Source organism: Somniosus microcephalus, chromosome 5 (genome assembly GCF_052327205.1).
Source record: "Somniosus microcephalus isolate GS21.2 chromosome 5, FLI_Smic_1.0, whole genome shotgun sequence".
Taxonomy (NCBI): Eukaryota; Metazoa; Chordata; class Chondrichthyes; order Squaliformes; family Somniosidae; genus Somniosus; species Somniosus microcephalus.
Genome location: NC_140991.1, coordinates 75,567,053 through 75,592,331, shown reverse-complemented (window position 1 = coordinate 75,592,331; position 25,279 = coordinate 75,567,053). Strand labels below are relative to the sequence as shown.

The 25,279-nt window shown below is 47.6% G+C and overlaps 1 protein-coding gene across 1 annotated transcript in view; it reads left to right on the top strand.

Moving 5' to 3' along the window:
- The window catches only part of malrd1 (MAM and LDL receptor class A domain containing 1), a 408,505-nt gene that overhangs the window by 43,158 nt on the left and 340,068 nt on the right, over nt 1–25,279 (top strand). Inside the window, exons 4-6 of the mRNA XM_085987833.1 lie at nt 4,816–4,972; nt 21,040–21,196; nt 21,595–21,705. Of these exons, the coding sequence (XP_085843959.1) occupies nt 4,816–4,972; nt 21,040–21,196; nt 21,595–21,705 (425 nt within the window). The remainder of the gene's footprint in view (nt 1–4,815; nt 4,973–21,039; nt 21,197–21,594; nt 21,706–25,279) is intronic.

Below are 25,279 nucleotides of genomic sequence, written 5' to 3'. Positions count from 1 at the left end.
ACCCCCCACACCAGGCTGAGGGCCTCTCTGTCAATCTGGGCGTAGTTACGCTCGGCTGAAGTTAACGAGCGTGATGCAAAAGCTATCGGCCTCTCTGAACCATCAAGGAATTTATGTGACAGTACCGCTCCAATGCCATAGGGAGACGTATCACACGCCAGTCTTATCGTTAGTGATGGGTTGTAGTGAGCCAATACTTCTCTTGAAGTGATTAGGTCTTTACACTTCTGAAAGGCCCGCTTACATTCATCGCTCCATTTCCATGCTACTCCAGTTTGTCGTAGGGCGTTCAGTGGGTGCAGAATTGTGGACAAATTCGGCAAAAACTTATGGTAGTAATTCACCAATCCGAGGAATGACCTCAGTTGCGACACATTTTCAGGCGCTGGAGCCTTAACTACCGCTTCAATTTTGTCAGGGGACTTATGTAACCCCTCTTCATCAATCACGTGACCACAATACGATATCTGTTTCTTACAAAACTCGCACTTGGGGCGATTGGCTCGTAGCCCATGTTCTCTTAGTCTAGTGAGCACCTGCTCTAGGTTGGCAAGGTGTTCACTGTCATTTTCACCTGTCACAAGGATGTCGTCCAAGTAACACTGAGTCCCCGGAATCCCTTGCAGGACTTGTTCCATCGCTCTTTGCCATATCGCCGGAGCTGATGCTACTCCGAATACCAGTCGATTATACTGGTAAAGACCTTTGTGAGTGTTTATCGTGAGATACTTCCTAGAGGATTCTTCAACCTCCATCTGCAAATATGCTTGTGCTAGGTCAATTTTTGTAAAACGCTTCCCTCCAGATAGTGAGGTGAAAATATCTTCTATCCTCGGGAGAGGATACTGTACTGTGTGAAGGACTGGGTTCACCGTCACCTTGAAGTCCCCACGGATGCGAACCTTCTTTGGCTCCTCAGACTTATTTTTTAACATTTTCTTCATGACAGGAACGATGGGTGTCACCCACTCGCTCCAGTCTGCCTTAGATAACACGCCTGCATTCTCCAGATTCTCCAGCTCTGCCTCGACGGCTGGGCGAATTGCATACGGTACCGGTCTTGCTTTGAAAAACTTGGGAATTGCATTCTCTTCTATTTTTATCGAGGCGGTTACGCCTTAAAGAGTTCTCAGTTCTTGTTGAAATACCTCTTTAGCGTTAGCTAAGATTTTTGACAATTGGCCAGGTGTGACATCGTCATCCTTTTTACCAGCCACAGTCAGTGCCTGAATGGAGTGCCAGTCTAAACTTATCTTTCTGATCCATTCACGTCCCAATAACGGTGGTCCACCATCTTGCAGTATGTACAGATAAAATTTCTGTATTTCCTTGCCGTTGTATTCGACAGGCACCCTTATTTTCCCTCTGGGGTATACTTTCTGCCCCGTATACGTCTTCAAGACAATGGATGTGTCTTTCAAGGGTATGTGTGAGAATAGCCGCTCGTAGTCTCGTCGATTCATGATGGTCAGGGCTGATCCGGATCCGGATCAGTCATGGCCCTGTGGGTAGCGGAGTGGGCCCTGGGGCCATGTAGCCTGATCCTGCTCCTATTTCGTGTGTCTAATTCTGTTAGATTCAGGAGATGGTTCTGTGATAGTGGATTGGCGGTTAGGATCAGATCAGCCATGATCTTATTGAATGGCGGAGCAGGCTCGAGGGGCCGATTGGCCTAATCCTGCTCCTTTTTCTTATGTTCTTATGTTCTTATGTATCCAATTCCATTTTGACTTGGGACCCTGCTATCGTGAGGGTGACCCAAATGGTTCGGTGATCCTCTTTTGCAATTACGTTGTGAAGTTTGAGACAGCTTAGTCTCTTGTTCCCGGATTCACTATCGCTCTTCTGGTCTTCGGAACTACTGTCCGTCATCTTTTGTACTTTCCTGTACTGTTCCTTAGTAGCCTTTTTGTTGTCGTTAGTCTTCTTCCTGGACCTGCAAACTAGTGCAATGTGTCCCATCTTTCTGCATTGCCTGCATATTTTGTCCTTGGACCAGAAGTCCTTCTGGTCATGGGTTGTTCTGCCGCGGCGATAGCATTTTTCAAATCCCCGTGTCATTTCATGGGTGCCGTATTCCTGTGGCTTTTGCTGTATTTCCGCATCTCCCCTTGCTGCTGCTTCGTATGATACTGCCACGCTGAAAGCCTTATCTAGCGTCAGCTCTTTCTCTGAGAGTAACCTCTTCTGGTTCCTTCACTCAGGAGTCCACAGACAAATTTGTCCCGTAAGGTATCTGCCAGTCCTGCTCCGAACTGGCAGTGCTTTGATAGCTTGCGTAGTTCCGTAAGGTAATCAGCATTGCTCTCATCTTTATGCTGATTTCTCTTGTGGAATTTAAATCTTTCTGCTATCAGCAGCAGTGTAGGATTTAGGTGTTCCTGTAGGATATCAACAATTTCGTTAAAACTCTTCGCCATCGGTTTGGCTGGAGTGATCAGGTTCCGCAATAGGCCGTACGTTCTTGTGCCCATTAAGTTTAGTAGTACCGATGCCTTTTTCTCATCGGCTACTTCGTTTGCCTTGCAACATACTTCGACTCTTTCCACATACGTGGTCCAGTCTTCTATTGCATTATCGAAGGCAGTGATATTGCCAGTCTTCGGCATCTTGGAGATCTAAGATGGCGCCTCCCACGCTTTGCCTTCTTCCCCGATTGAACAAAATGGCGCCTTCCGCGCTTTGCCTTCTTCCCCGCTGGATTAAGATGGCGCCTCCTGCGCTTTCTGTCTTCACCGCTGCTGCTAGTGCTGTTGCTGGTGTTTTTATGCCTTGATAGCGACGCCCTATGGTCTTCGCGCACTTCCCCCCTGCGCTGCTGCTAACGCCGCTCTCCGCGGTCCCCGTGGCAAACTGCAGCTCCTCGCGGCTTTCTGCGCTTCTAATTTCTTTTATTTTAATTACTGTTCCCGTCATCAGAGCAAACCCTATGGGACACTTCCCTCCCTCTTCTCGGGTCTGTACTCTGCCCGACTTCGTAGCACCGGCCGCGCCCGGTGTGCTCCACCCTCTCTCTCTCCTCTTCCCGACAACGCTGCTCGGCCCCGTTGAAAAGCCACCCGATCGAGCTCTAGCCCGCCACAGCCCAGGAAGGATCAGTGTACTACCTGCCACCAGCCCGATTAGCTGGAACACCATAGACAGGATAACCAAGCCCCGCTCTCGACAGCCTCTCCTGCAAATCTTCGAATTCGATGAATCAGAGGCGGTTGCCCACGGTCGATGCCCGTTTCCTGTGTTTGTTTTTTTTTTCTTCCTTCTGGCCTCGACCTCTAACAACTTCGCTTCAGGGATGGATCCCCATGAGGTAGTGCAGAACTGTAGGTAAGTTTGGATCTGTTCGTCGCCAGTGTTACGTCCGTGTGTAATTGAGACACGGACTGCAGGAGTTGGTTATAAAAGGTGTTTACTGAATGGAGACAAAACTGGAACTACTATACAAAGTTACTTCACAGGCTTATATACAGGGGTGGTCACTACTGGTACTGCAGTATACAGGGGCTGCAGAATATAGTTCCTTCTTCAAAGTACATACACTACAGTTATGCCTAAATTATTTTTTTGCTTTAACTTTCTTTTCCCCACTCCATTTTTTAAAACTTATTTTACATTCTCACTTCCCTTTTTTCTTCCATTTATTTTATTGTCCCCATAAACTTCAAATCTTTGTGATCTGCTTTCTCCATCAAATAGCTATCCCTGTATTCTCCCAGCACTGTGAAAATTGGCTTAATGGGGTAGAAAGTGGTATGCATTACACCCATTTTTCAGGTGTAAAACGGGTGCAAAGCATACCGATTTAGCAATGGGAAGGCCTGAGGTAAATCTGTGCAGGCGTTGGTCCAACTGCTAAATTCATGGGGGCCTTTTTTTAGGCGTCCCAGGCAAACGCCTATAACAAGCTTTATGCCCCTTAAACATATAAATTAGAGACTTAACACTTATTGAAGGACCCAATCAAGAAGTATGTTGTCAATATGCGTCGGGCCTGCCTCGCTCAGGATTCTTCAGTGGCCTCCGCGCCACCAATGAAAGGTAGGTTTAAAGCAAAAAAAATATTTTTAAAAAACACTCCCATAGAGCTCGGAGGAGCAGGAGCTTCTCTGATTCCACAGTAGTTGCAATGACCCCCTCCCCCCCAACCCCCTGTATGCCTTCCGGGACTTGCCTGACATTGATCTCTTTGCTCGGGTGAGCTGCCTGTGGAAGCGCATCCAGCGCCTGCAGCTCTTGCCCAGTATGCTGACCAGGCCCGAGGACCAATTTACATCGATCCTTCAGCCTCTCGGTTCGGGCACACGCTGATTCTAGGCCCAAAAATCTACTCCTATATGTCTTTACTGCCCCTGTTATACCGCAGGTATCTGCTTAATACTGGTACGTACTTTTAAAAGTGTTGCAAACCTGTAACACCGAGTTGTACTGATGGTTTTGCACTGCTTTAGTGAGGGAAAATGAAGCTTTGGGCATGTATACTTACACACATATGCAAAGCTTCACTCACCAGCATCCCACCTGTTGTGACCTTTTTACTGTGTAAAAGTCAGTTATTTCCTAACATTACCAAGGTTGAAAATAAAGTTTAATATACACTTCACAGTTGTGTGAAATCAAAACAGTGGGAGACTGCTTCCTCGCGGTAGTTTCATACTGCTTTTGCTGAAGTGAATCATACTGAGATTGCTCCACAAATCTACAGCGCGACTAGATTTATTCCAAAATCTACGATAGGATCCTGCAGAATGTTGCAATTAGCTGCATTAGAAATATTTTTGTAAGCTACAATGGAAAAATTCTGATATTTTCTTTCTACAGTTAGTAAGTTCTGTGATTTCGATAATGCGATCTCATGTGGTTGGAAGCAGCAGATAGATTCGTCAGAAACTGAAAATATCTTTCAGTGGTTCACAGGACAAGGTTCTGCTATACATCCAGGAGAAGAGGGTAACAGACCATCTGCAGATCACACAACGTATGGGCTATATTTTGTTTTGGCTTAACATTGATATGAAACCCGATTCCATGCTTTGATATTTTTATTTTACTCAGAAACCTAAGTAAAGACCAAAGCCAATAGTGCACCAGCGTTATAAAGAGCAGGAGAGGACACAAGGTACCAGCAACAAGTTGCACTTATATGGAATGTAGGAAACTGTCTCAGAGTACTTTACAAAAGAGCTGAAAGAGGACTCGAGCAGGAAGTGGAGAATATTGGGGTTGATAGGTTCCCGGGACTCTGTCAGAGAAAACAAAGACTAACTGCAATTTGTGGAGCAAAATGGAGGGGATGCAGCGCAGAAAAACATTTGAGAAATCAAATCTTGAGGCAATGAGGACACGCATGAGAGTTTTAATAGTAGAAGGAGACATAAACATTGGCACAAGCAGCTGATGGAAAACTGGAGTCCATGTAAGTGGCTAGACATGTCAGCACACTGACCTCAATGCTCCACACCGACCTCAATGCTCCACACTGACCTCAATGTTCCACACTGACCTCAATGCTACACACCGACCTCAATGCTCCACACTGACCTCAATGCTCCACACCGACCTCAATGCTCCACACCAACCTCAATGCTCCACACCGACCTCAATGCTCCACACTGACCTCAATGCTCCACACCGACCTCAATGCTCCACACCAACCTCAATGTTCCACACCGACCTCAATGCTCCACACCGACCTCAATGCTCCACACCGACCTCAATGTTCCACACCGACCTCAATGCTCCACACCGACCTCAATGCTCCACACCGACCTCAATGCTCCACACCGACCTCAATGCTCCACACTGACCTCAATGTTCCACACTGACCTCAATGCTCCACACTGACCGCAATGCTCCACTGACCTCAATGCTCCACACTGACCTCAATGTTCCACACTGACCTCAATGCTCCACACCGACCTCAATGCTCCACACCGACCTCAATGCTCCACACGGACCTCAATGCTCCACACTGACCTCAATGCTCCACACTGACCTCAATGCTCCACACTGACCTCAATGCTGCACACTGACCTCAATGCTCCACACCGACCTCAATGTTCCACACCGACCTCAATGCTCCACACCGACCTCAATGCTCCACACCGACCTCAATGTTCCACACCGACCTCAATGCTCCACACCGACCTCAATGCTCCACACCGACCTCAATGCTCCACACCGACCTCAATGCTCCACACCGACCTCAATGCTCCACACCGACCTCAATGCTCCACACCGACCTCAATGCTCCACACCGACCTCAATGCTCCACACCGACCTCAATGCTCCACACCGACCTCAATGCTCCACACCGACCTCAATGCTCCACAGCGACCTCAATGTTCCACACCGACCTCAATGCTCCACACGGACCTCAATGCTCCACACCGACCTCAATGCTCCACACCGACCTCAATGCTCCACACCGACCTCAATGCTCCACACCGACCTCAATGCTCCACACCGACCTCAATGCTCCACACCGACCTCAATGCTCCACACCGACCTCAATGCTCCACACCGACCTCAGTGTTCCACACCGACCTCAATGCTCCACACCGACCTCAATGCTCCACACCGACCTCAATGCTCCACACCGACCTCAATGCTCCACACCGACCTCAATGCTCCACACCGACCTCAATGCTCCACACTGAACTTAATGTTCCACACCGACCTCAATGCTCCACACGGACCTCAATGCTCCACACCGACCTCAATGTTCCACACCGACCTCAATGCTCCACACCGACCTCAATGTTCCACACCTACCTCAATGCTCCACACCGACCTCAATGTTCCACACCGACCTCAATGCTCCACACTGACCTCAATGCTCCACACCGACCTCAATGTTCCACACCGACCTCAGTGCTCCACACCACCCTCAATGTTCCACACCGACCTCAATGCTCCACACTGACCTCAATGCTCCACACCGACCTCAATGCTCCACACCGACCTCAATGTTCCACACCGACCTCAATGCTCCACACCGACCTCAATGTTCCACACCGAACTCAATGCTCCACACCGACCTCAATGCTCCTCACCGACCTCAATGCTCCACACCGACCTCAATGCTCCACACCGACCTCAATGCTCCACACCGACCTCAATGCTCCACACCGACCTCAATGCTCCACACCGACCTCAATGTTCCACACCGACCTCAATGCTCCACACCGACCTCAATGCTCCACAACGACCTCAATGCTCCACACCGACCTCAATGCTCCACACCGAACTCAATGTTCCACACCGACCTCAATGCTCCACACCGACCTCAATGTTCCACACCGACCTCAATGTTCCACACCGACCTCAATGCTCCACACCGACCTCAATGCTCCACACCGACCTCAATGCTCCACACCGACCTCAATGCTCCACACTGACCTCAATGCTCCACACCGACCTCAATGCTCCACACCGACCTCAATGCTCCACACTGACCTCAATGCTCCACACTGACCTCAATGCTCTACACCGACCTCAATGTTCCACACTGACCTCAATGCTCCACACTGACCTCAATGCTCCACACTGACCTCAATGCTCCACACTGACCTCAATGCTCTACACCGACCTCAATGTTCCACACTGACCTCAATGCTCCACACTGACCTCAATGCTCCACACTGACCTCAATGCTCCACACTGACCTCAATGTTCCACACCGAACTCAATGCTCCACACTGATCTCAATGTTCCACACCGACCTCAATGCTCCACACTGACCTCAATGCTCCACACCGACCTCAATGTTCCACACCGACCTCAATGTTCCACACTGACCTCAATGCTCCACACCGACCTCAATGCTCCACACCGACCTCAATGCTCCACACCGACCTCAATGCTCCACACTGAGCTCAATGCACCACACCTCTCGGCTAAGGAGGTTTCCAGAGCTGGAGCTGGAACCCGACACCTGTATCCATTATATCCGTTTTGCTTCTATTTAACTTAAGAACATTTAAACTCATCTAAGACTTGATGGGGGCAATTTTCAACTGTTGGCCACCCGTTTCTTGCCTGTAAAGTAGAGGGCCAGCACTTGAAGATCGTGGGGCGGGCAGTTTGGCCACCCCATTAATGCCCAAGGCCTGCCCATTGTAAATGTATGAGCAGCCCGCCTGCCCATCTGAAAAGCTGGAAGGCTGCTTAAGTACACCAGTTGTAGGACTCCAATTGCAATTTTCAAGTCCAAATGGGAAGAGCAGTTTTACTGTGCACATTTTGCCCATTTGTACCAGACAGTGAGCGGCCTAACTAGCGATCCATAAAGGGTCCACTGAAGCCCATACAAAATATAGCCCAGGAAGCCTGTAATTTTGTTTGTTTTGTTGCCCCAGAAGAAGCAGGATTTCTCGTCCTGAGCCTCCAAAGATAAACCCAGCCAACTGCTGGTCCATTCAAGGCCCACAAAAGTATTGCCTCTCCCCTCCCTCCCCCAGTCTGACCTGCTGACTGGTTCAGCATATGAGCCAGACAATTTCTCATGCTCCCAGAACCAGAACTGCAGTGGGGCAGCTGTTTGGCACCCGCAGCTTGCCACTAAGGCATACCACTGAGGCCTGGGCCGCTAAATGGCTTGGGCGTCAAGCCGGCACAAATGGAAGGGCGGAGCAGCTGCTCCACTGACTTTGAGCCCATTTCAGGTGCTACTTTAAATTCACCTTGATATCTGACTGACAGCTGGATAATATGGTAACAGCCTTGGAATTAATGGTGGTGACAATCAGGTATAGTTGGGTATAACAACAGAAAATGCTGGAAAAACTCAGCAGGCCAGGCAGCATCCGTGGAGAGAAAAACAGAGTTAACGTTTGTTGTTATTTCGGATTTCCAGCATCCGCAGTATTTTGCTACGGTATAATTGGGTGTTGTCTGATAATGCTTCTGGACAATGTCACTGACCGGTAGCACGTAGAAGATAAATAAAAGGGAGGGGAAAAGATGGAACCCTGGGGAATGATGCAGGGGATTGTATGGATGTAGCAGGAGGAACCATTCAAAGAAATGTAATAGCAATATTGGGACAGATAGATGGGAAAGAAGTATTGATTGTAAGATGAAGGGAAGACTTGAGAAAGGTAAGGTGTTTAACAGTTTTGAGGTCCTGTGAAAAAATGGGTTAGAGTAGAGATATGTTGAAAGATAATACAGGTAGACTATCCTTTATCCGAAAACCTCGGGACCAGCCGTGTTTCGGTTTTCGGAAAATTTCGGATTTCAGAAGGTATTTTATAAGACTGGGAAATTTGTCGGGGGTGGGGGTCAGGGTCGGCAGGGGTCGGGGCGGGGGTCGGCGGGGGGGTCGGGGGTCGGCGGGGGGGTCAGGGGTGGGGGTCGGCGGGGTCGGCGTCGGTGGGGGGGTCGGGGGCGGGGGGCGGCGTTGGCGGGTGGTCGGGGGCGGGGGTCGGCATCGGCGGGGGGGTCGGCGGGGGGTCGGGGTCGTGCACACGACTTACGCTGAATGAAAAAACTTTTGGTTTTCAGAGGATTTCGGTTTTCGGAAGTGCGGATAAAGGATACACTATCCCTTATCCGAAAGGGTGGGGGTCGGGGGGGGAGAAAAGAATATCGGACAGGCCGTTGCAGCTATCGGACAGGCCGCTGTATTGTTGGGTTCACTCTCCCGGTACCTCCTTCACACTGCCCGGCTCGGCCTGCAATCTCCTACCCAGGAGGGAACTCAGTGACCCTCTGCCCTGCTCAGCGTAAGTCGTGCGCCACTCTGGTCATGTCGTGCGCACGACTTACGCTGAACGAAAAAACTTTCGGTTTTTAGAGTGTTTCGGTTTTCGGAAGTTCGGATAAAGGATAGTCTACCTGTAATAATAATGTGGATTGAAAATATCAACCATATGGCTCTGACTACTTCCCATCACCAGTAATCTGGTAAATAAAAGCTTGGTTAAGAAGTAACAGCCATTTTCTAACTCATCGAATGGCCTGTTCCAATAAGATAAGGAGTGATTCTACTGCAGCAGCATACTCGGCAAAGGCCCAGATGCTATCAAGTTACCAGCAAATTTACAAAAATCCATTTCCCAATTATTTGACTGGAGTCTAGAGGTTCTCAATTTGAAATGATTTTTTCAGTCAGTAATTGCTTCATAGCTTCCTTTTGTCTGCTGGAGCAATTCCAGTAGCCACAAAACCTCCATGAATATAAATGTTAGTGAGCTTATCGTGATCAGCACATTGAAGGGTAATTTCAGGTAGTGTACTTCCTGCATTTCTCTAATTGAAGAAATCTGTTGTTGTTTTCTGAGTCTCAGTATGATGAGATGAACTGACTTGCCAACCTGTAAGTTGCACATTTAAAAGGGCTATACTGAGAGGCATTTTGGGATCACTAGGTGGACCCTTCCACAATGATATTTACTTTGGACATATCTTATTATAAGTCCTATTCAGTTTTGACCTCTGGCAAACTAACATTCATAATTTATCACTGAAGAAGCAAGCTGAAATGTTGAAGCTGTCCCAGCTCACTAACCTTCACAAATGTCGAAGGAAAATGTGGTATCTTTGAAAAAATTGTAATTCTCTTGTTTCCATTAGGATGCTTTGCATAAGGCAATTATAATGATGTCATATATATTTATAAAGCATCTTTGAAACTGTTTGGCACTGAAATAAATATAACTGTTCAAGGACTAAAGGGTTTTTTAAGTTTTACGTTCAAAAGACACTGTTGTGGCGGAGCCACCAAAGGACTCAGAGCGGTTGTACATAATTCCTTTAACAGCAATGAAGTTACAGCCTGTGTATGTACCTTTAATTACACTGTTTAACTGTACTATGTCTAGTTACCTTTACAGCGCGGTTTCAACGTGATGAATTCATGACGTCAGCTTTCGGACCAGAGGAGCGGTCCTCGTGGAGTCTTCAAAGAGAGCAGACCTGTATTCGATGTATTCCAGCAGTTTCCAGTTAAAACCTGTTTTGTTCCATTAAAGTTCGTTATTTTGATTGCCTGAGTCAAACTCAGTCCTTTCGTTAGGAACCTCCATTCCTACATTGGTGACCCCGACTTTCGTGAACAGTTTTCACGGAAGATCTTCAGCATGGACACGAACGCCGTGACTCTGAAACTGCCACAGTTCTGGGAGCAACAACCAGACGCCTGGTTTATCCAGGCCGAAGCCCAGTTTACCATCAGGAACATCGTCGCGGATCAGACCCGTTATTACTACGTGGTCTCCGCCCTCGACAGCGCAACTGCCTCACAGATCGTCAGCCTCCTCGGTAGTCCTCCTACTGACAGCAAGTATGATACGATAAAGGCGCGGTTGCTACAGGTCTTCGGGCTCTCGAAGTCAGAGCGCGCTCGCCGGCTCATGTCGATGCCTGGCCTCGGGGACTCCAAACCGTCCGAGCTCATGAGCCAAATGCTCACACTCTTGGGTGCCAAACCGGAATGCTTCCTCTTCCGGGAGCTTTTCCTCTACCAAATGCCGGAGCAGGTACAGGCTGCCCTAGCCAGATCCGACATTACAGACTGCGCCGAGCTTGCTGCCGAAGCCGATAAGATTTTCACTGTAACCCAGCAGTGCTGCGCGGCCACGAGGCGCCCATCCCCCACAGATGTGGTTCCAGCTCCTCCTGCAGCGGGCTGGTGCTCCTACCACGCCCGTTTTGGCATGAAAGCGCGACGCTGCCATTACCCCTGCAGTTTTTCGTCCAAAAAAAAAACAAAGCTCCTGCAGCGTTCCTGGCGAAGGAAGACCGGGTCTAACGGGCGCTCCGCGGTTGCGATGGCCGTCGGATCTACGGGGAAACTTCTTTATATCACCGATTCCCTATTGGGTCGACGTTTCCTTTGTGACACCGGGGCGCAGTGTAGCATTCTACCTGCGTCGAATCTCGATATGCAAGCTGGGAACCACGGTTTTTCCCTCGTGGCGGCTAATGGTGCAGCAATTCGAACTTGGCGGGTCCAAGTCTGTTTCGGCGGTCAGCGCTTCTGTTGGGAATTCGTCACAGCCACAGTCTCACAGGCCATCCTAGGGGCGGATTTTCTGTGTGCCAACAGCCTCCTCGTCGATGTCCAGCACCGCCGGTTGATCAACGCGGCCACCTTCCACTCGATTCCGTGCTACCATGGTACCACCATGGCGCGCTCTATTGCCTGCGCTTTCCCTCCTCCGGATGACTTCACTCGGCTCCTCGGAGAGTTTCCGGAGCTGACAAGGCCCACTTTCTCCTCCTCGGCCACGAAGCATGGTGTTGAACATCAAATCGCCACTACTGGCTCCCGGTTTATGCGCGGGCTAGAAGGCTCGAACCTGGCAAGCTCGCGGCTGCAAAAGCGGAGTTCGACACGATGAAGCGGCTCGGGATCATTCGCCGATCCAATAGTCCCTGGTCTTCACCTCTCCACATTGTTCCGAAACCGGGCGGCGGCTGGCGGCCATGCGGTGACTACTGCCGCCTGAATGACGCCACCACTCCTGATCTGTACCCGATTCCGCATATTCAGGATTTCTCGGCCCATTTGGCGGGAAATTCTATCTTTTCTAAAGTCGACCTCATCCGGGGGTATCACCAGGTTCCCGTGCACCCGCAAGATGTCCCGAAAACCGCAGTCATCACCCCTTTCGGCCTCTTTGAGTTCCTGCAGATGCCGTTTGGCTTGAAGAACATGGCACAGGCTTTCCAGCGCTTAATGGACTCCGTGCTCCGAGACCTAAGCTTCATTTTCATCTACCTTGACGACATTCTCATCGCCAGTGCTAGCAAGGAAGAGCACATCTCCCATTTGCGTACCCTCTTTCCGCGCCTCAGCCAGCATGGTTTAATCATCAACCTGGCCAAGTGCCAGTTTGGCCTGCAGCAGATCAATTTCTTGGGACACCGCATAACATCGGACGGCGCTGTCCCCTTAATGACGAAGGTGGAAGCAGTTTATCTTTCCCGCACCCGCCAACCGTCAAGGCCCTGCAAGAGTTCCTGGGGATGGTCAACTTCTATCACTGATTTGTCCCTAAGGCGGCTCAGCTTATGTAACCCTTGGACGGGGCCCTCAAGGGCAAGTCCGGTAAGGATCCAATCAGCTGGACAGCCGAGATGGACCAGGCGTTCGTCAACACCAAGAGCGCCTTGGCCAACGCAACCATGCTGGTGCACCCACTTCCAGGTGCCACCATCGCCCTTACCACAGATGCGTCAGACTACGCCATCAGCGCAGTGCAAGAGCAGTGGGTCAACGGCACGTGGCAACCGCTGGCGTTTTTCAGCCGTCAACTACGGAAAAATGAAAAAAAATACAGCACCTTCGATCGGGAGTTACTGGCCCTTTTCCTAGCCATTTGCCATTTCCGGTTCTTATTGGAAGGACGTCCCTTCACGGCTTTTGTCGACCACAAGCCTCTAAGGTTCGCCATGGCCAAGACCGCCGAACCGTGGTCCACTCGTCAACAACGTCACCTGACGTTTATTTCCGAATTTACCACGGACATTCAACATGTGTCTGGTAAGGACAACCTGGTGGCGGATTGCCTCGCCCGTGCGATAGTCCACGTGGTTCACCTGGGGATCGACTACGCCCTCATGGCTGCAGATCAGGCCTCGGACTCCGAGGTCCAATCATACAGAACCGTCCCCTCTAGTTTCCCAGCGACCGACATCACTTTCCAAGCCGCAGGCACCACGCTCCTTTGCGACGTCTCCATGGGCGTTCCCCGACCTATCATGCCGGTCGCATGGCACTGGAAGGTGTTTGATGCCATACACGGGTTGTCGCACCCTGGGATGAAGGCTTCACAACGGCTTATGTCGGCGAAGTTCGTCTGGAAAGGTATGCACCTCGATGTCCGTGACTGGGCTAATACCTGCGTAGTCTGCCAGAAGGCCAAGGTCCAGCGTCATGTTAAAGCTCCAGTGGCTACGTTCGCTGTTCCGGAGCATCATTTCGACCACGTGCATGTGGACCTTGTGGGGCCACTTCCGCCTTCTCATGGTTATACGCATCTCCTCACCATGGTGGACCGCACCACTAGGTGGCCAGAGGCAATTCCTTTGGTTTCCACCACTTCGGCAGACGTCGCTAGTGCTTTCATCTCCTGTTGGGTTGCCCGTTTCGGGGTACCAGCGGACATCTCTTCCGACCGTGGGCCACAATTTTCCTCGGAGCTTTGGAACGCTGTAGCTCAGGGGCTCGGCACCAAACTTCATCGCACCTCCGCCTATCATCCACAGGCGAACGGCCTTTGCGAGCGATTCCACAGGTCGCTTAAAGCCGCCCTTCGGGCCAGTCTTCAATGTGCAGGATGGGTGGACAGACTTCCATGGGTCCTTTTGGGTCTTTGTATGGTGCCAAAGAAGACCTGCAATCGTCCTCAGCCGAACTCGTCTACGGCCAGCCTCTCCGAGTACCAGGGGATTTCCTGCCTTTTCCCACAGAGCCATGGTCCGCCTCCCAGCAAGTCGTTAGCCACCAGGAAGTGGCCAGATGCCTCGCTCTGGTGCCTACATCAAATCATGGCTTACAGAACTCCCACATGCCAGCGGAACTGAAGAATGCTGAGTATGTATTCATCCGCCACGACGCTCACCGGGATCCGCTCAAACCCCCTTACACTGGTCCTTTCCACGTCATCGAACCAGGAGACAAATCCTTTTCGGTCGACATCGGAGGAAAGCCGGATCACATTTCGGTGGACCGACTGAAGCCGGCTCACCTTGACCTGGACCGCCCAGTTGTCGTCGCTCAACCGCCGAAACATGGCCGACTGCCCACAGCCGCCATGCCAGATCAACCAAAGCCGCCCGCCAACTCGACCACACTCGCCGCGCCTGCTCAACCGCCAGTCATCAACTTCCTCTGCCAGGTTATCGAAGTCGATCAGACAGACTTGTCAGACCTCATCCTTCTCTCACTTTTTCTGTTAAAGACAATTCTGGGGGGGCGCATGTGGCGGAGCCACCAAAGGACTCAGAGCGGTTGTACATAATTCCTTTAACAGCAATGTAGTTACAGCCTGTGTCTGTGCCTTTAATTACACTTTTTAACTGTACTATGTCTAGTTACCTTTACAGCGCGGTTTCAACGTGATGACGTCATGACGTCAGCTTTCGGACCAGAGGAGCAGTCTTCGTGGAGCCTTCAAAGAGAGCAGACCTGTATTCGATGTATTCCAGCAGTTTCCCGTTAAAACCTGTTTTGTTCCATTAAAGTTCATTATTTTGATTGCCTGAGTCAAACTCAGTCCTTTCGTTAGGAACCTCCGTTCCTACACTGTCACAGTTTCCTTTGTATCACAGAATCATAGCTTCCTGATCATAGCTATCTCATCTAATCTCATTTCCTTGCAATTTCCCCATGTCATGTAAAAACATAGTACTGAGCCTAACTAACTGTTGGAGTCATTGGGCTGGATTTTCATTGGGCCGTGGAGTCGGGAATGGAGGCGTGTGGGGGTTTAAAATCTCAAAATTGGGGGTCCCGACCCCATCCCGCCCCCAACCCGCCTCCATGCCAGTTTCAAAGGAGGCGGGTACCAGCCCCGCACTGGGACCCACCTCCCCGAGGCGGGAAGGGGATTAGTGCCAATTAACTGCCTGTTAACAGGTAGTTAACAGGCAGTTTTTAGCCTAATCCCTATTTTCATTGTTGAAATGTGGGATTCCCGATGGCTCCAAACCACGCCAAGTTAGCGAGGTGGGCCGTCGGGATGAAGGGCTCGGAGGGGTTGAGATGTCCAGTGTTCAGGTGAGTGATGGGTGCATGAGTGCAGAAGTAAATGTGTTTGGTCTGTGTAAAGTGTTTAAGAAGTTCTACTAACCTTTACTTACCTTTACAGCTTTCCTTCCTTCAGGTCTCGGGAGTCCCTCATCTCACCGGCACAGAAAGTAGAATGGCCGCCAGCTATCAAAATCTGCAGCCTCTGCTTTCTGTTCTGGGGAGATCTCTAAATCATCCTGAGAGGAAGGAATTAACCTGGAGTATAGATTGTCAGTGTTTGACAGCTTCAAACAGCTGTGAAACGCTGATATTTCATCTGTCAAATGGTCTTGACAGATGAAATTTCAATCTGTGACGTCACCTGTTGCCGGGTGGCCCTTAATTGGCCTGCTGAGCTCGCTGGGCGGGCTCAACAAGGTCAATCAAGTCTAAATCACGTGGATTGGCTAGAACTCGATGGAGGTGGGACTGCAACCCCAAAAGCTGTAGTCCCATCTCCTCAGCAAAAATCCAGCCCATTAGGTCAATATGGGCATTGAATGAAGCTCTCCTTGGGTCCAGGAGTATTGGGAGATGGATGTCATCCAAAGCAAAGCATTCAGTAGGCAGCTCCTCTCTTCCTTCATGAAAATTATATTTTAAAAACATAGCTGTAGAAGCATTCTGATAGCACCAATGCAAATTCTTAACTTCAATTACTGGAGTAATTGTGGCCCCACCAGTCCAATGATGGGTGCATCTTGGGATTATTGCTGAGATGTGTCTATTGCAACATTCCACCAGTGGCCCTGGGGCACTTTCCAGGTTCAAGTGGAGGTTTCCTGATTTGGGTCTCAGTATTGAGCACCCATACCACTAGGGGTACATCTGGGATGCACCCCGTCCCCCAAAGACGCTGGGAAGATGGCCGAACATGGTTTGGCTGTGGCGGGGGAGGGGGGGTTGCCAGAGAGGTGCGTTAAAATGTTAAAAGAATTGGCTTTCTTCTTCTGTGGTCCAGGACACAATCATGAGCTGGACTTCCAAGTGGTCCCCACATCCCAGACTGTGAAGGCTCGAGGTGTGGGACCTCCTGACATAGGGAGTCCCCACCTCAACCCCACCCACCCATGAGAATGTCCAATGTTCCTCCCCAACAAGCCATAGAGAAATCCCCAATGTAAGACTGGAACCCAGCATAACCAGCTCCCTGCCTAGTTTGCAGCCATTCCAACAGGCTCCTGCAGAAGAATGGGAGATGATCCAGAAGAATGAGAGGTGATCTTATTCAAACATATAAGATACTGAGGGGGCTCGACAAGGTAGATGCAGAGAGGATGTTTCCCCTCGTGGAGAAATCTAGAACTCGGGGGCATAGTTTTAGAATAAAGGGTCGCCCTTTTAGAACTGAGATGAGGAGGAATTTCTTCTCTCAGAGGGTCGTAAATCTGTGGCATTCTCTGCCTCAGAGAGCCGTGGAGATAGACAGATTTTTGCAAGATAAGGGAGTGAAGGGTTATGGGGAGTGGGCGGGGAAGTGGCTTTGAGCCCAAGATCAGCCATGATCTTATTGAATGGTGGAGCAGGCTCGAGGGGCCAAGTGGCCTATTCCTGCTCCTATTTCTTATGTTCTTATGTAAGTTACATTAAAAGGGCCACAGATTTACAGGGCTACAATCCAAGGTTTTGAAGTAGCTCCAGCGCTAATTTGGAGCAGCACCTGCATGGTTGCAAGTAAAGGTATATTTACGCACTAGATCAGAGATTAATAGACACATTGCACATGTCCTTATTTTATGACACTGGGAAAATATAGAAAGTTCAGAACTTTATTATTTTGGGTGCGTTGCAAATATACACCTGCAGGCTTCCCGTGATATATCATTGCAACGATTGATTTTTATGGTCACAAGGGGGTTGTAGTTCCTCTTTTGATAAAATATGGGAGAGGTGCTTTTTAAAAAAATTATCATAAACTGCTAATGAAAACATGGGAACATACAAACCAGAACCGTGCAGTTCCTGTGAGAAAGATTTTGTGAATGGTAATGAACAAATGTTAGCCATTCACAATACTCCTGCACTAATGATCCTTTAGCACTTCTCAAGCAGCTATATGAGTCACTTAAGTGAACTGGCACTCTCCAATTTGTTAATCCAGCTGTGAAATAGTCAATTGTGTCAGAAAATGGTTAACGTGCAAGTAAAAATAAATGGTGTTTCACTGACAATGTGCTGCAAGCACAGTAATGGAGCATCACAATGACATTTTGCTGGGAAAGAAGGGTTCCAAATATGCAGAAGAGATGTGAAAGTGTGAGGGACAAAAAATGTATGTATTCAGCTAATGCTGGAGGTCCCATTAAGGTGGAGTGCAGGTTGGGTTGGAGAAATGCTAGCCCGATATTAACACGGGGGACAGGAACGGGGCAGAGGGGGCGCCGATAGTGGGCAATGGACGCACAACATCGTGGGCCATTTCAAGGGGGATGCCTTATTACTGTTTTACTTCCGGGTTTCGCACCTCCAATGCGCGTGAGCGGGCATGACATGGACCCATATGACGCGATTTCACCTCGACTGTTTAAAGGTCCAGTTGACAGATGCAATGGAGGAGGAGGTTTGAAGGTTGCAACTTTGGATTTGAGGGACCAATGTAAGAGCCATGGATAGAAAGAGAGCAACGGCTGTGCACATGTTTAATGTGCTGCCCCTGGATGTTCTGTTGTGTGTGGTAAGGGTCGGGAAGGAAGCCCTCTATCCTAGCAATGGGAAAAAGAAACCTCCTGCCACCACAAGGAAGGCATGGCTGGAGGTGGCCCAAGAAGTGAGCAGCAGGAGTGTGATAATGAGGACCTGGATCCAGTACAAGAAGCATTTTAATGGTCAGGAAAGGTGAGCAAAGTTGCCGATTCACCTATAACCTGTAGTGCACCCCTCTCTCTCTGTCTTATCAAACGTTTACCATTTTCCATTCACATCATTCCTCACACCCATTTCACTTTCAGCAGCACCCATTGTTCCATTTCAATCCACGTCCTCACCTCCCCCTTTCTCCATCCACCACTGGCGGTCGCCCCAATCCTCATGTAATGTGATACCACCAGCTTCCTCGATTCTCAGCACACATCCTCAAATGGCACTGTCAACACGTTCCTCAAATGCATGCCAGTCCCACTCGTGACGCATCTACCGGATTGTCACCCTCCCCGAATGCACTACATCCATCGGATGCACACGCTAGCAGGAGAAGAGAACACAGAATGCCAGGGAAATGGCACGAACCTGAGGCTGACCACCACAGATTATAGAGCTGAACCCAGCCAAAGAGGAGGCATTGGAAATAAGTGGAATCTCTGCCTCCCTCAGCATCAGAGATGGTGAGATTGGTCGTGCATTGCAGCAGGGTGACAGCATTAATCTCTCAGACCCATATCTCCCGCAAGGCAAAGTCGCCTTGAGTGGTCTTCAGCAATTAATGAAATATGATCACCTTAATCATATGCATTTCAACATTTTTACAGTCCCATGTGTAAATCATATCCGTCTCTCTCCTCTAGGGCCATCACACGAAGAAAGCAAGCCCCTGCCCAGAGATGAAGAGGGCTCCTGAGAGGAGCTCATTCCTGCTGAGGGTGCGCCATCACAGAACTCATGCGTTGCAGGCACCAGCACAGATATGAGCATATTAGTGGGCCCTCTTAGATAGTTACGTGGGATGTCACCAGGTGAATCGCATGTCAAGCAGAGAGTAGTGATAGGGACAGCTGTGGAGAGTCTACATTGGAGAGCACTGTCCTCTCCAAGCTCTGCTCAGCTGGACAGAGATGCTGAACCCAGAGGGCAATCAATGGAAAGGAAAATGATAGAGGGTCAGCAGAAATTCTGCAAGGTACTGGCAGTCCTGAAGAACACACTCTCCACAATGGCACAGAGGATGGAGGAACTAGCTCAAACATTTGTGGAGTGATGTCGCAGGGCCTTTCGAAGATACAATGTTCCATTGAGAGTCTGGCCACCTCTAAGGAACTTGAATCATGGCGCACAAATGAGTCTTTGCAGGCCCGACGACGGCACTGCAAGCTTTGTCCGCCGACATTTCTACCAGCTTCCACATGCTGGCAGATAGATTAGACGTGGGCTTTCAAGATGTCACTGAGCTCCTCCATTTTCTTTTCTCTCTTTATTCAATTTCTTGGAGATGCTTCTACTCCCAATAATATTGTGAAGCAGGCAGCATACTATAATTTTGCTAATCACCTCTGCCTGCCCCACTCCTGACCTTTCTAAGCAACTCACATATCTGCTAAATAAGACTCCTGGTTCACACACGTAATGTTCTCCACTGAGGTATAGGGGATTGTGCAGCGATGTCATTACCCGTGGTTGCATTACAAAACACATATCGCCATGGAGATGGACACATCCCTATTTCTTCCTTGAAAAGCTTCCTGTTACATCTGATTGCCTCAGAATGAAAGCATGATGAGCACCCCCGGGAAACGTTCATTGACATGCATTATATTCTGACAGAAAAAGCACATCATTTACATTGATGGAATAATGTAGGAATGCCATAGGATTGATGATAGGCACATGAATGGTTACACTGACACGGCCAATGATGCTCTGTACCTTGGTGAAGTCAACAATTTAGAACAGTTGCTGTGTGTGCAGGTACTGGTCATTGCTGAGATGTATGCAGGTGGATGCATGGTTCAATACACAGCAAACTGGTCAGGAGCAAACACAGAAAAATCCTTCTTGCTGTACAATTCCATGGCATCTGTAATGACACTTTTACAGATCTCCATTAACTAGCTTCACAGAAACCACAATGCTATGTAATTGTGCAGAAGCTTTTCATTACTGGCCTTTAGGGAAGCTGTAAAAAGCACAAAACATGTTTTCCAAATTGCTAACATTTAATAATCCATTTTTGAAAGGGATCGTACCCCTCACAAATGTATTAAACCAATATCCAAATAGGCTTTTAACTCTTTCTTTGCAGATTCCACCACGCCCCACTCGTGCCTACATTTTTATTAGTTCAACAAAATCCCAAAGTACTTCGTGTAATCTTATCTGCAGTGCTGTGGTCAGGTTTTCAGTTTATCCAAATTCTAATTTAGATATAAAATATTGTGTAACTGTATTGTTTTACAGTTCAAAGTCAAAAGGTATTAATTGAACCATTAGATAATAATGGGAAATTATAATGCAGCATCTGTATTGTATACCAGAACCATTGATCAATTTATGTTATATGAAAATGGATTTATGTCATAGAAAAAACACTTAAAAACGCATGACAGTGGAAACTTTGAGCAAACTAGCATTAAACATTTAACTTACACCTGCAGGGACACAGAAAAAGGCTGGTACCTTTACGCTGATAGTTCAAATGGAAAATTTGGTCACACAGCTGACATCCTCACTCCAGCAATATCCCTTACCGGTCCAAAGTGTAAATTGGTCTTTTGGTATCACATGAATGGAGTTACCATTGGGTCATTGCAGGTATTACTTTTCTTACTGTAATAAATCATTCTTTTTCTTCAATATTGTTTCCAGAGTACAGCTCAGCTGTTCTAGAATTAAATTCCTAAATGCACAGATCCAGAATTAGGTTTGTTCTTTAACTTTTTCTAGTTTATATTTATTAAAAGGGCAAAAGAGTTGGGATTTATTTAATTAAACTAAAGAAATTCAGCAAAGGTCAAAACGCAGACTTCCAACAGCATGCATATTCTGGATACCTTAAACGTTCAGTTTTGGAAGAATTACCTATCTGCAGTTTCTCAATACACAGGAAGCCTAAATGGTGCAAAACAATAAGGAGTTGTTGATTTCAGTCATAACAAAAACCTTCTAAATCAGACCATAGTGCCAATGGTTGCAATTTTGTTTCCCTTAAGGTCTTCAGTAAATATGGAAATTCGACACAGTTGCACTGGTCGCAAAGTGGTAGCCAAGGTAACCATTGGAGGCGGGGAGAAGTATTTCTTGGAGTTCAATCTCATTTTCAGGTCTGCTATGATGGTTTTCTTTTTTTAATGCAATGATGTACAGTAAAGGAATAATGCCATTCTTCACAGATGTGCTTGTTGATTGAGCAGAAATGTTGTAATCTTGTTCTGTTTCAGGAAATCCTACAATAATCCACATTTGTGTAACACATTCATTTATCAACAAAATTGTTCTACTTAACGACCAAAAGCCAAAACACCAAGACATCATAAAAAATGTATTTCGTTTTCACTTTGTTTGCCAAATTAGAAACACAGGTGTCTCTTGCAGGACATAATGAAGAGACTGGCTGTGATTAAAACTATGGCTTCTAAAATATTCATATGTGCAAACTGTTCAAAAAGAGTATATCAGACAGATGTTTGGAACCAAATACAGTAATACAATTAAGAAGAATGAATGAGAGTGGTCAGTAAATATGGGATATCTTAAATTGTATTCAAGTAATCAAATGATTAATTCTTAGAATCATAGCATAGAAACATAGAAGATAGGAGCAGGAGTAGGCCATTCGGCCCCTCGAGCCTGCTCCGCCATTTAATGAGATCATGGCTGATCATCCAAACTCAGTACCCTGTCCATGCTTTCTCCCCATATCCACTGATTCCTTTAGTCTTAAGAAATATATCTAACTCCTTCTTGAATATATTTAATGAATTGGCCTCAACTGCCTTCTGTGGTAGAGAATTCCACAGGTTCACCACTCTCTGGGTGAAGAAATTCCTCCTCATCTCAGTCCTAAATGGATTACCCCTTATCCTTAGACTGTGACCCCTAGTTCTGGACTCTCCTGCCATTGGGAACATCCTTCCTGCATCTAGTCTGTCTAGTCCTGTTAGAATTTTATAAGTTTCAATGAGATCCCCTCTCATTCTTCTAAACTCTAGCGAATATAAGCCTACCCGACCCAATCTCTCTTCATATGTCATTCCTGCCATCCCAGGTATCAGTCTGGTGAATCTTCGCTGCACTCCCTTCATGGCAAGAACATCCTTTCTCAGATAAGGTGATCAAAACGGCACACAATACTCAAGGTGTGGTCTCACCAAGGCCCTGTACAACTGCAGCAAGACATCCTTGCTCCTGTACTCGAATCCTCTCGCTACGAAGGCCAACATACCATTTGCCTTCTTAACTGCCTGCTGCACCTGCATGCTTACCTTTAGCGACTGTTGCACAAGGACACCCAGGTCTCGTTGCACTTTCCCTTTTCCCAATCTATTGCCACTCAGATAATAATCTGCCTTCCTGTTTTTGTCACCAAAGTGGATAACCTCGCATTTATCCACATTGGGCAGATGCATGGCAGATGCAGTATAATCACCCAACCTGCCCAAATCATACTGGAGTTTCTCTGCAACCTCCTCACAGCACACACACCATTCAGCTTTGTGTCATCTGCAAACTTGGAGATATTACATCTAGTTCCCTCATCATTTATATATATATTGTGAATAGCTGGTGTCCTAGCACCAATCCCTGTGGTACCCCACTAGTCACTGCCTGCCACTCAGAAAAAGACCCGTTTATTCCAACTCTTTGCTTCCTGTCTGCCAACCAGTTCTCTATCCAAGCCAGTACCTTACCTCCAATCCCATGTGCTTTAACTTTGCACACTAATCTCGTATGCGGGACCTTATCAAAAGCCTTCTGAAAGTCCAAATACACCACATCCACTGGTTCTCCCTTATCTATTCTACCAGTCACATCCTCAAAAAGTTCCAGTAGATTAGTCAAGCATGATTTACCTTTTGTAAATCCATATTGACTTTGTCCGATCCTGTCGCTGTTTTCCAAGTGCTGTGCTATTACATCTTTTATAATGGACTCTAGCATTTTTCCCACTACCGATGTCAGGCTTACCGGTCTATAATTCCCCATTTTCTCTCTACCACCTCTTTTAAATAGTGGGGTTACATTAGCTACCCTCCAATCCATGGGAACTGTTCCAGAGTCTATAGAATTTTGGAAGATGAGCAGCAGTGCATCTACTATTTCTAGGGCCACTTCTTTAGGTACCCTAGGATGTAAATTATTAGGCCCTGGAGATTTATCGGCCTTCAATCCCGTCAATTTCCCTAACACCATTTCCCTACAAATACTGATTTCATTCAGTTCCTCCCTCTCATTAGACACTATGTTCCCCGACATCTCTGGGAGGTTATTTGTGTCCTCCTTTGTGAAGACAGAACCAAAGTATGTATTTAGTTGGTCAGCCATTTCTTTGTTCCCCATTATAAATTCCCCTGATTCTGACTGCAAGGGACCTACGCTTGACTTGACCAACCTTTTTCTCTTCACATATCTATAGAAGCTTTTACAGTCAGTTTTTATGTTCCCTGCAAGCTTGCTCTCATACTCCATTTTCCCCACCTTAATTAATCCCTTTGTCCTCCTTTGCTGAAACCTAAACTGCTCCCAATCCTCAGTTTTGCTGCTTTTTCTGGCCAAATTATATGTCCTCTCCTTGGATCTTATGCTATCCTTAATTTCCCTTGTTAGCCACAGTTGAGTCACCTTTTTTGTTTTATTTTTATGCCAAACAGGGATGAACAAATTCTTTAGTTTATCCATGTGCTCTTTAAATGTTTGCCATTGCCTATCCACCATCAACCCTTTAAGTAACGTTCCCCAATCCATCCTAGCCAATTCGCGCCTCATACCATCGTAGTTTCCTTTATTTAAATTCAGGACCCTAGTCTCTGAGTCAACTACTTCACTCTCCATCTTAATGAAGAATTCTATCATATTATGATCGCTCCTCCCCAAGGGGCCTCGCACAACAACATTGCTAATTAATCCTTTCTCATTGCATAATACCCAATCTAAGATGGCCTGATCTCTAGTTGGTTCCTCGACATATTGGTCCAGGAAACCATCCCGTATACACTCTAGGAATTCCTCCTCCACTGTATTGTTATTAATTTGGTTAGCCCAATCTATATGTAGATTAAAGTCACCCATGATAACTGCTGTGTCCTTATTGCACCCATCTCTAATATCCTGTTTAATGCCATCCCCAACCTCAGCATTACTGTTTGGGGGTCTGTATACAACTCCCACTAACATTTTCTGCCCCTTTGTATTTCTCAGCTCTACCCATATAGATTCCACATCATCAGAGCTAATATCCTTCCTTATTATTCTGTTAATCTCCTCTTTAACCAGCAATGCTACCCCACCTCCTTTTCCTTTTTGCCTGTCCTTCCTGAATATTGAATACTAATTCATCCACCTTATTACGAATGCTCCTCGCATTAAGGCACAAAGCCTTCAGGCTTGTTTTTTGAACACTCTTATTCCTTTTAGAATTATTATTTACTGTGGCCCTGATTGATTTACACCCTTGATTTCTCTGCCTTCCACTTTTGCCTTTCTCCTTCCTGTCTTTTGCTTCTATCCTTGCTTCCCTTTCCTCTGTCTCCCTGCACAGATTCTCAACCCCCTGCCATTTTAGTTTACACCCTCCCTAACAGCACTAGCAAATACTCCCCCTAGGACATCGGTCCCGGTCCTGCCCAGGTGCAAACCATCCAGTTTGTACTGGTCCCACCTCCCCCAGAACCGGTTCCA